Source organism: Hypomesus nipponensis, chromosome 19, assembly GCF_054491055.1.
Source record: "Hypomesus nipponensis isolate SF chromosome 19, ASM5449105v1, whole genome shotgun sequence".
Classification (NCBI taxonomy): domain Eukaryota; kingdom Metazoa; phylum Chordata; class Actinopteri; order Osmeriformes; family Osmeridae; genus Hypomesus; species Hypomesus nipponensis.
Window position 1 is genome coordinate 16,570,441 of NC_140379.1, and position 10,066 is coordinate 16,580,506.

Below are 10,066 nucleotides of genomic sequence, written 5' to 3' on the forward strand. Positions count from 1 at the left end.
TGTTACAGAAAAGTTGCTCATGTTTAATAGACAACACACATACTCTCTTTCTCCCTCTTACATGTCATTTCAATGCAGGTCTAGTCTGAAATCAGCATGATGAACATTGTTTTATGAGATTTTTGACAAATAGCTTTATGATCCCAGAGCAATAACAATATCCCTAAAAGCCCTGAGTCACTTGAGTCCATTATTTCCAGACTCCTAAAGAACAATAACTTTGACAATACAGTATCACACTGCCACCCTGTGGTAATTCACACACGCTTCAAAAAGCATGAGCTGGATTGCTAAACCGTTTTGTGAGTTTGAGATCTGTGACAGCATAATAAGAAAGATGAGATGAAAACTTTGACAGAAATAGGCACAGCCGACAAAGCAGTCAGCTTCCATTTAAATCCCTGATGCCAAAACAGAGTTCAACGCTCATTTTGACACTACAATTTAAAGTGGTCTCTTGAGGTGAAGCAAGCCTTAGTGTGTCATAATGCCACATAGGTCCCAATGTGACTCTTCCAGCACCTGTGGTCAACAGTCAGATAGTGGGGAACAGCAGATAGGTGTGATGGATGGAAGTTAGTAAAAGTATCTCTCTTCCACAATGAGGAAATGTGGATCAGGCAAATGGCTTTCTCTCTGAAGAAGAGGAGGCTTGACATGCTGCTGGCAGGGCCTAAAGGACTTTGATATAGAAGTATTTTATAATGTGCTGCTGGTCATTGCAGACCATTGGACTCTTACCTATTCAAGAGATACATTTTTACCTTAAGAATACACTTGATACATGTACTAAGCATCCATCATGCAGGCAATAATGGGCCATGTGATACAAGTGATGATACAAGAGAAGTGACCTAATTCATGACAAAATAGAAATCCATTTATAGGTTTCAAGGAAAGTGTTGAATGCCCTTCCATACCTTTGCAGATACAATGGGGTTAGAGCAGTGTTCATGTGCTGGGAACAGGCCCCATGACTACTACATCAGCAATGCAGAAACATACAATACATCACAGAAGACCTGTGCATCTGTACATAGTAAAGCTATGTTATGCATGTTACAGTAACAGTTTAATGTTGGTATTTTAACATTTGAAGCTCTCTGACAAACATATTGACAAAATAATTTCAGATAAAAAATTCCAAAACATACAAAACTAAGTTCTTCATTTAAGTAGTCAAAGCAGTTGTCATCAGGTCATTAAAATTCACACAACTCTGAGGAACCTGAGCAAATGGTCTGTTGTGTTATATATAATGTTAAATGAATAGTGAATTATATTCTGCTTATGTAGCTCCCAGATACAAATATAGAAAGGGACCTGCGTGATTTCCATGGGCATTGCTGTCATTGTGACATGAGGGTGACCCAAGTTAATGGTTTGTAAGCAATTCTTCACCTTAATCCCTGTCGAGACCCCCGGCCCTCCACTGTAGCAGCATACCATTAGTGGCATGATTCACATTGTGCCCACATGAGCTAGTCAGAACAACTTGGTAGTGTCTACCACACGTGAGAGAGGCCTAGCCTATCCAGGAGAACACACAGGTGCAGAGCACTTTCAGCTGTTTACATGCAAGATGGATGGAATTTGGAGAAACATCTCTCCATTGGCTCACTCTGTGGCGTCTTACCTCCTCTCTCCTGCTGGTCCCACGACCTCTCTTACCCGATGGTAACCCCAGGCAGAACAGCATTGTATCAGCACTGACAGAAGATGCCTGTAACATGACAGCAATAACACAAATCAACCTCTGACCTTTAGAGTATGGGGTCTAAACCAGTGCTGCCTGTCGTTCACGCTTCCATACACTACATCCGCAATATAGTTCCAAAGGGTTTAAGTCCGTGCAGAGGAGTGATTGAGTTGAGGAAGTCAAAGGATCTATTCTGCTCACATTTAACACATCAGCAGCAGCATGCTAACAAATAAAATATAGAAGATGACACTGTTTAAAAGGAAATCCGTCCTTTGCATGCAATATTCTATGAAGTGCCATTGGGACAAGTGGATGTGGGTCCTTTGAGGGACCCGCTCCTTCTGTCATGGCATAGCCATTCCTCTGCCACATTTTGAAAACTTCTCTCATGGTTACCTAATGTGTCCTGTGACAGCATGACAAGGTTATCCACTGGCCATACATCATGTTAGGCGCAGGTAGGCCCGGCTCCAACTGCTGACCTACCAGCAGCTATAGATATGGTGCCTAAGCAGCTCAGTGGGATGGATATGCAGCACTTAACCTTTTCACTTTTGCTACCAAAAGTAAAGCCAGTCAATCTTTCACACTGTGATCGTAAGCTCTATCGGAAGTACGGTTTACGGTGCGGGAAAACTGCAGGGTACCTTTAACGTTTTAAGCCTGAACTCACGGTGCAGTTTGTACGTCATAGACTGGGAACTACATTCCACATGAAGTGAGGGTGCTTTTTGGCATGTCATGGGCCAGGGAGTGCACTCCTTAGCTCCTTTCCTTCCTAATGTGTCCGAATGCCAGTCGTGTTCTCCAGGGTGATGTTGTCCTGGCCAATACTGACCATATATTTTCTCTTGAAGGTTCCAATTGTGCCTCTGCTTTGGTGTCGTATAAACAGCCCTTTTCAAGACCTCATTTACCCCTTTCAGCCATGCAAAGGAGTGAACCATATCATGAACAACGTTCTATATTTAGATGACAGTCAGAGACTGTGATTGACTGTGATTACACTGATTGACAGCAGGCTGAATGACTCGGTTCACGTATCCTTGGTTCAAAGGAAAAAATCTGTATTTGTTACCCAAAGTTCCCCCTTGGGTTTATTTAGTAAAGACCCCTTATGCAGTGGGATGGACGGACATGGAGCAGGTTCAAAAGGAGTGTGACCAGCAGGGCACTTGGCAGAGGTGTTGAAAACTGAATTAGTGGTGAGTGTTGGTGGAGGTGTCGTCATGCAGATGCCATTGAAGGGGTGACATCACCATCAATAATGAAAGTGGCTCATCAATGACCACGGGGAGGGCAACGTATAAAAAGAAGAGAGACTTTCTCAAAGTACATGAAAGACTGATCAACAGGTTAGACTAAACGTCCTCAGCGGAATACAACAGAACCAAACATTCTAGAACTAAGGACAGAGACAAACTGGTGAGATTTTTCTTTAGCATTTACTAGCAATGTAAATAAGAAGTATAACTTTTTTATGAAATAAGGTATACAGTATATGAATACATGTTTTGAATATGCCTAATGTAAACTAATATTTACTATGTTCAATATTTTCTCCAAATGTTTGCAGGAGATCAACATGCTTTCTATCAGATGCTTGGACACAATTGTTTTGATACTATTTATCTCCAGTTTACGCACAGATGCAAGGCCCATGAGGTATGTTTGCATTTACATTACCAAAACACAATTTAATTTTAATGATACTTTTACAGAATTTCTGACTTTAGACAGGGTGTTACTAAAGACTCGATTGTTTCAACTTATCAACAGAAAAAGGTCCATCAGTGAGGTGCAGCTCATGCACAACATGCAGGTGCACAAACAGGTGGGGGAGAGACAAGACTGGCTGCAGTCAAAATTAAAGGATATACTTGCTGCCTCACACGCCAAAGCCCCGCATCGACGATCAGGGAAAATCAGTAATCTCTATCTTGATGATCTTATGGGAACAAATCTGGTCACCAGTTGAACCCATTCAAGGGGTTTGTCTTCTATTAAGTCTTAAGCCACACAAGGAAATACCTCCTACTAAAACTGTGCATCTTACCACAAAACTTAATGATTCATAACTTAGGAGTCTGTTGAAGGTTACGTTTTTTACCAAAATGTTTCTATTTGATGTATTTATTGATATTATTTATGAATGTATTTGTTGTCTATTTATTATCTTATTTATTGAGTTGATAAATCTTTTTCAAGGGATCTGAATTAACACAAATGCCTGAAAATATGTTCTATGGACACTGCAAGGACCAAAAAACAAAACAAAACATTCAGAACAGGTAGCTCATAAAACAATTATAGATGACCTCTTGCTCTTTTGCAACGACCACATGTCTCATGTTACAATTTGTCGCCATTGTTTCTTATACTTTTTTTATGTATCACAAGTTTAGTTGTTGTAAAAGTTGTAAAAGCTTATCCATTTTTTTAAATGTGGGCCACGTTTCCTAATCATAAAGTGATTACTTTTTTTTATGTATTCCACCTTGATATTTTTTACTTAAGTAATAAACAGAATACAACTGTTTAACTATCATGTGATTTGTTTTTGTTTGTTTGTATTACAAAGTAAAACTTTGCACTGTAGGCTACCGTAAAGTTTAACGTCTGACATTCAGAAAACCTGTTGGAGGACTTCACCACGTATCTACTCATCTGACAAGATGCTGTCAAGTACAGGATGGCACAGTGTTTTTTAAGAATAATACTGCCACTTTGTAAATAAAATGTGCCAGTGTTCCAGAAACTACATCAGGATAATATATTGATCTGAGAAAATTGTACTGGATACACGTAGGCGGAAACAAATGTCATATCGCGAGAATAGTGGGCATCTCGAGGAACAACAACAATTCCTTTTAGGGGAAAATGCTCAAGGCAGACGCATTCTTCAACAAGAGAATACGTTGTTCTTTTAATATTCTTCATTTTCAAATGTCAATTTGGAGGATGTGTTCGTTTTTTGGCTTTATATGACTGAGAGAAAACCCGAATTTAAAAGGCTGTAAACCTGTTTTAGGTAAGTTTGAAGTGGATACATGTCATGGTTAGCTAGCCTCCTCAACTAGCAAGCTAACGCTCGCTAGCTAGCCCATCCCACTGGTTAGCTATTTGTCTAGCTAGCTAAGCTAGGACCGTTGCTCGTCTAGACTAGCGTGAGTGAAGCCAGGATGTCACATAGGACATATTGCCTGTAGCCCACTCGGTACAAACCGAGCTAATCCGCTGAATCATTGTTTTGTCAGGAAATGAACGGTAAAAAATCCATACTGGATGTCTCAGTGCACGGGTGATGGCAGCACGTTTACAGTCCTATGATAGCAACTCCAGTGATACAGAGAACTGGGAAAGAAAAACCTCCCGACCTCGCAAACTCTGCAAGCACTTGAGGTATGTAGCCAACTAGCAACAACATAGGCTGTGGAGGTTATGAAATAACCTCAATATATTCCTTCGGGCTTTCAACATCTACAAAGTGAGGAATCCAGTTGGTGTACTCGTGCTAAAGCTGGTATTTAAAGCGTTTTCAATGTGACGTGAAATGGTACTCTGGCTAATAACAATTTCATCATGATAGCTCTAAATGTATTGACACAGACTGTCATGGAATGTTAGCAGTGATGTATCTGGTCAGTCTTCGTTCACATTTTACTTGGAGGTTATGTTGTGTAAAAACACAACTTTTAGTGAACCCTTTTGACAACATGATTAATATTTGAATAGTCTGAGTGCTGTTATTTATTTTCGGATACGCATAGATCGTGCTTGTAAAGAGAACATGACGTGGAAAATCTGTTTTCCATCTATTCCAGCATTTTCACCGCTATTTCCTTCAGGAATGTAGGCAGTAGAGTAGCTGAGTGGTCTGCCTACGCTGAAAGGGCTTTTTAAACTCACTTTAATATTGAATTCCTTCACTACCGTCGAACACGGTGTATCTTTTACTTTGCCTTACATGGAGGCTTTTCTAGACATGCTCTTTCTCACCGTGAAGACTGTAGTCTTTGCCTGATCTTTTGGTATTGTTAATGTTCCTGTGCCTCGCCGACATCTAAGCAGTGTGTCATGCTGGAGGTGTTGCAATGGCCATCTTTGAGATGTAAACAGTGATTTTTAGGAATATGCCAGCCCGCCTGGGAGACACTTTCATTGCTGACAGTCAGGCTGCTCCCGAGGGTCTATCCAATTACAGCCCACTGGGGGTTTGAGTTTCACTGCTGCCGCAGAGATCTGTGTGACCTGCAGGCTGTAATAGTAGGACAACACACAGGCCGAGCAGGGGAAGAGAGAGAGAGAGAGAGGGGTACTGTAACTTAATTGGAGGCCTTGTCTGCCGTCCTGCTCAGAGTGCTCTCCCTGCCGTCCCGCTCAGCTCCCAGTCCCGCTCGTCTCGGCCGGAGGACCTCGGGCAGATGAGCCTGCACGGGGCCAGCGGGGGCAGCGACCGCTCCCGCGACCGCCGGCGCTCCAGCGACCGCTCCCGAGACTCCTCGCACGAGAGGGGAGAGAGCCAGCTCACGCCCTGCATCAGGAACGTCACGTCGCCCACGCGCCAGCAATACAGTGGTGAGTGGAGAAAACGCTGGAAAACAACCCAGGACATTTTTAGGAAGGCGACGTCCGTTTTCATGCGGAGGAAGGGAGTGCTTCGGGAGAGTCCTCACTGTGCTTCTATCTCTCTCTCCCCCCCCCCCCCCCAATGTCCAGAGCGGGAGGGAGCCCCGTCCTCCAGGCCCAGCAGCCCCCGGCCTCAGAGGCTGTCCCCCAGCGGCTCCAGCTGCAGCAGCAGCAGCAGCGGGGTGGCCAGCAGCCGCCACAGCAGCCTGTCCGGCTCCGAGGGCACCTTCAAGAGCCTGGGCCTGGGCCAGGGGGAGATGGTGTTTGTCTACGAGAACGTCAAGGAGGTGGTGGGCACACGCAGCATCAGGACCTCGGAGAGGGTCACTCTGATCGTGGACAACACGCGCTTCGTGGTGGACCCTTCCATCTTCACGGCACAGCCTAACACAATGCTGGGCAGGTGAGGAGACACTTCACCCCCCACCCTTTCCCACCCCCCCCTCTCACCATCTGCTTCTTTGGCCTCACCTACATGGCTTACTTTCTGTATTTAGCTCATTGTTAAAATGATTTATTTCAAAAATACTTGGGGATCATTTTCAACCTTGTGAACTGGTGCCTTCCATGTTCGTGGAGGGCATCGTGATGCGAGAAGGTGTTAGGTGTGCTCCAAACTGAGACATGCCCTCTTTGTGTGTGTGTGTGTGTTTTCTAGAATGTTTGGATCGGGAAGGGAACACAACTTCACGCGGCCCAATGAGAAGGGAGAGTACGAGGTGGCGGAGGGCATCAGCTCCACGGTGTTCAGAGCCATCCTGGTCAGTCCCACTCTCTCACTCGACACACCAGCGCATTCAACCACTAACCATCGGCATCCTACCCAAGAGGAACGCCTCGGGCTTGGCTTCTTGTCGGTCTATTGTCCTGGCTATGCATTGTTATCCTGAAGTGATCAACTTAACGTGGACATGATTCGAAATGTGTGCAAAGACACAAGGAACGAGGCTATGTTCAAATCGGAATCCTCCGAATGTACTATGGCAGGGAGACAGGGTGAACTATTGTAGCACTGTAACAGAATGGGAACTGAATAACACACTGTTCGGAGTGGCAGTCCTAAGACTAACCAGGGAGATCAATCCGTCTGGCTGCAGGCGGCTGATGTGATCATGGAGAATGAGATTGATTCGAGTGGGGACTGTTTCCAGTCAGGCAGCTGCAGAGCACAGGCTCCGGTCCTGCTGCACCTTTCACTGTGTAGTCTGCAGTCCTCGGCTAGCAGAGATCTGCAGCTTTGAGCGGTCACGGCCCTGCCTCCTTGTTTTTAAGGATGGGACACATGGAAAGGGCTGCAATTGCGCAGGTAGACCGTGTGTGTGTGTGTGTGTGTGTGTGTGTGTGGATGCGTCACTGCGTGCGTGTGTGTGTTTTAAGTAGGTAAAGCCCCTCTGTGATGGCTGTTTGTTTTCTCTCTAATTGACAGGATTACTACAAATCTGGGATTATCCGTTGCCCCGATGGCATCTCCATCCCAGAGCTCCGGGAGGCATGCGACTATCTGTGCATCTCCTTTGACTACAGCACCATCAAGTGCAGAGACCTCAGTGAGTCACTCTCCCCTCCCCGGACCCAACCGTCCCCTGTCAACCCATTAGGGGGCACTCTTTTCACAGAGAATATGTGTGTGTGTGTGTGTGTGTAAACAAGTAGTACACATCGCCTGACTGCCCCGCTGTCCAGGTGCCCTGATGCACGAGCTGTCCAACGACGGCGCGCGGCGGCAGTTTGAGTTCTACCTGGAGGAGATGGTGGTGCCCCTGATGGTGGCCAGCGCCCAGAGCGGGGAGAGGGAGTGTCACGTGGTGGTGCTGACGGACGACGACGTGGTGGACTGGGACGAGGAGTACCCACCGCAGATGGGAGAGGAGTACTCACAGAGTCAGTACGCACACGCACGCGCGCGCACGCACACGCAGGGACCGCACTCAACCACATGACTTTGTTCAATGTTCCTTTCCGTTTGTCTTTTCAGTCATCTACAGTACGAAACTGTATCGGTTCTTCAAGTACATAGAGAACCGAGATGTTGCCAAATCCGTTTTGAAGGAGAGAGGACTGAAGAAAATCAGATTAGGCATTGAAGGTACGATATAAAAAATGTGTATGTATATATATATAGATATATATATATATATAATATAAACTGTAATCTCTGTATGTCTGAGGTTGTGATTTGAGTGTTTGCGCTCCTCTTGTTCCTCCCAGGTTACCCCACGTATAAGGAGAAGGTGAAAAAGCGCCCGGGGGGTCGCCCAGAGGTCATCTACAACTACGTCCAGCGGCCCTTCATCAGGATGTCCTGGGAGAAGGAGGAGGGCAAGAGCCGCCACGTGGACTTCCAGTGTGTGAAGAGCAAGTCCATCACCAACCTGGCCGCGGCAGCCGCAGACATTCCCCAGGACCAGCTGGTGGTCATGCACCCTGGACCCCAGGTGGACGAGCTGGACATCCTCCCCAACCAGCCCCCAGGCGGCCAGCACTACAGCAACAACTACAACAACGAGCCTGACCCCGACGCCCCGTCGCCCGGTGTCTGACAGCACCTCCCTCCTCCCTCGTTTCACCTGGACCCCCCTCCCTCCCCTGCACTCTCCTCCCTCCCTGCACCCTGGCCTCTCCTCCTCCTGATACGCCCCCTCCTCCATCCCCACAGCCCCCTCCTCCATCCCCACAGCCCTTCGTCCCTCCAGCATGCTGCAGCATGGAGCACCAGGGGCACCATGACCGTATTGCCTTGACTCGTTCTCCGCAGCCTTAGAGCCTCACAGACCTGGTTGACTGAAGACAAGGAGGAAGAGCGACCACAACACACCACTTATGAGAGGGAGGGCAGACGGCTCTTTTCTCTTTTTTTTTTTTTTTTTTACTTGACCAAAGGAATTAATTTTTGACATACATTAAGCACACCCACTTTTGTAATTATTATTTTAAATATTATTAATTGATTTATTTACAATGGTTAATGTATCTCATTTGATGAGTTGGGCTGTGCACTGTGTGGTGTGTCCCATGTTCTCTCCCTGATTGCACTAGTGTGGTTCTTGACTTGTGTTCTACAAGGCCAGTCTAGTGAACATGGTTCAGGGAGTTGGACCAGGGTCTTCACCTGGCAATGGAGCCTAACTCCTGCTCATATTGCCACCTCCTTAAGAGTGAAAGGATTTCCGGTTTCAAGTCCCTCAGATAACCTTTGACTCAAGTGAAGAGTTACAGTAGGTGGTCCTCCATCAGTTTGGTAGTTGAATGCCAGGCTCTTTCCTTAGCCAAGATGTTCAGCAGAACATAGAATGTTGTGGTCCTTTTGTTCAAAGCTTGAAATTCATTGTTACAAAAACAAACATGGAAATCATGAAATAAAGACATCGAACTGCATAATTGTATTTTTTTTTTTTATATCCATGGAATGCTACCATCTACAGTAAAATAGGAAATTAAGTTAGAAATTGTGATGGCTAGGCTGTGGATGATTTTATTTTGTTTTAATTTTGTGACCTTTTTCTTAAGGTTAAAGATGTGCCAAAATAGCAGCCGTAACCTAAGATGTGTTACTGCGATACTGTGCCAGACTCCAGAGAGTCAAATAGCATTAACCAGTTTGGCAAAGACTGTTCTCTCTGAGTCATTTGGATCAGAGCTTTTGGGGGTTCTGATTTGGATTAAGTTATCCGTTGCTAAGGAACACTGGGCTTTTCCAAAGGGATGTTAAGGGATGGCTCAAAAAGGGTATCGAGT

At 45.5% G+C, this 10,066-nt stretch overlaps 2 protein-coding genes across 6 annotated transcripts; both read left to right on the forward strand.

Annotated features, from left to right (window-relative positions):
- Positions 1–3,044: 3,044 nt before the first annotated feature.
- pth1b (parathyroid hormone 1b) lies at positions 3,045–4,219 on the forward strand. The gene is made up of 3 exons (XM_084682726.1): positions 3,045–3,127; positions 3,279–3,367; positions 3,482–4,219. The coding sequence occupies exons 2-3, from the start codon at positions 3,288–3,290 to the stop codon at positions 3,678–3,680; spliced, it is 279 nt and encodes a 92-aa protein (XP_084538852.1). The 5' UTR covers positions 3,045–3,127; positions 3,279–3,287; the 3' UTR covers positions 3,681–4,219.
- Positions 4,220–4,533: 314 nt separating this feature from the next.
- btbd10b (BTB (POZ) domain containing 10b) lies at positions 4,534–9,709 on the forward strand. 5 transcript variants are annotated; one of them, XM_084681563.1, is made up of 9 exons: positions 4,534–4,733; positions 4,960–5,104; positions 6,087–6,280; positions 6,422–6,734; positions 6,990–7,092; positions 7,758–7,878; positions 8,015–8,212; positions 8,307–8,417; positions 8,540–9,709. In XM_084681563.1, exons 2-9 carry the CDS (start codon positions 5,007–5,009, stop codon positions 8,869–8,871), a joined length of 1,470 nt encoding a protein of 489 aa, XP_084537689.1. In that variant the 5' UTR covers positions 4,534–4,733; positions 4,960–5,006; the 3' UTR covers positions 8,872–9,709. The 5 variants fall into 5 exon arrangements, with proteins under 5 accessions (XP_084537689.1, XP_084537692.1, XP_084537690.1 ...); XM_084681566.1 differs by lacking the exon at positions 4,960–5,104 and having other exon boundaries at positions 4,535–4,733; XM_084681564.1 differs by lacking the exon at positions 4,534–4,733 and having other exon boundaries at positions 4,828–5,104.
- Positions 9,710–10,066: the final 357 nt, after the last annotated feature.

Excerpts from the sequence above, each read along its gene's own strand:
- pth1b (XM_084682726.1), top strand. The coding sequence starts at position 3,288 with ATGCTTTCTATCAGATGCTTGGACACAATTGTTTTGATACTATTTATC. Across the intron at positions 3,368-3,481 it reads ACAGATGCAAGGCCCATGAG|AAAAAGGTCCATCAGTGAGG; the intron begins GTATGTTTGCAT and ends ACTTATCAACAG.
- btbd10b (XM_084681563.1), top strand. The coding sequence starts at position 5,007 with ATGGCAGCACGTTTACAGTCCTATGATAGCAACTCCAGTGATACAGAG. Across the intron at positions 5,105-6,086 it reads AAACTCTGCAAGCACTTGAG|CTCCCAGTCCCGCTCGTCTC; the intron begins GTATGTAGCCAA and ends CGTCCCGCTCAG. Across the intron at positions 8,213-8,306 it reads GGGAGAGGAGTACTCACAGA|TCATCTACAGTACGAAACTG; the intron begins GTCAGTACGCAC and ends TTGTCTTTTCAG.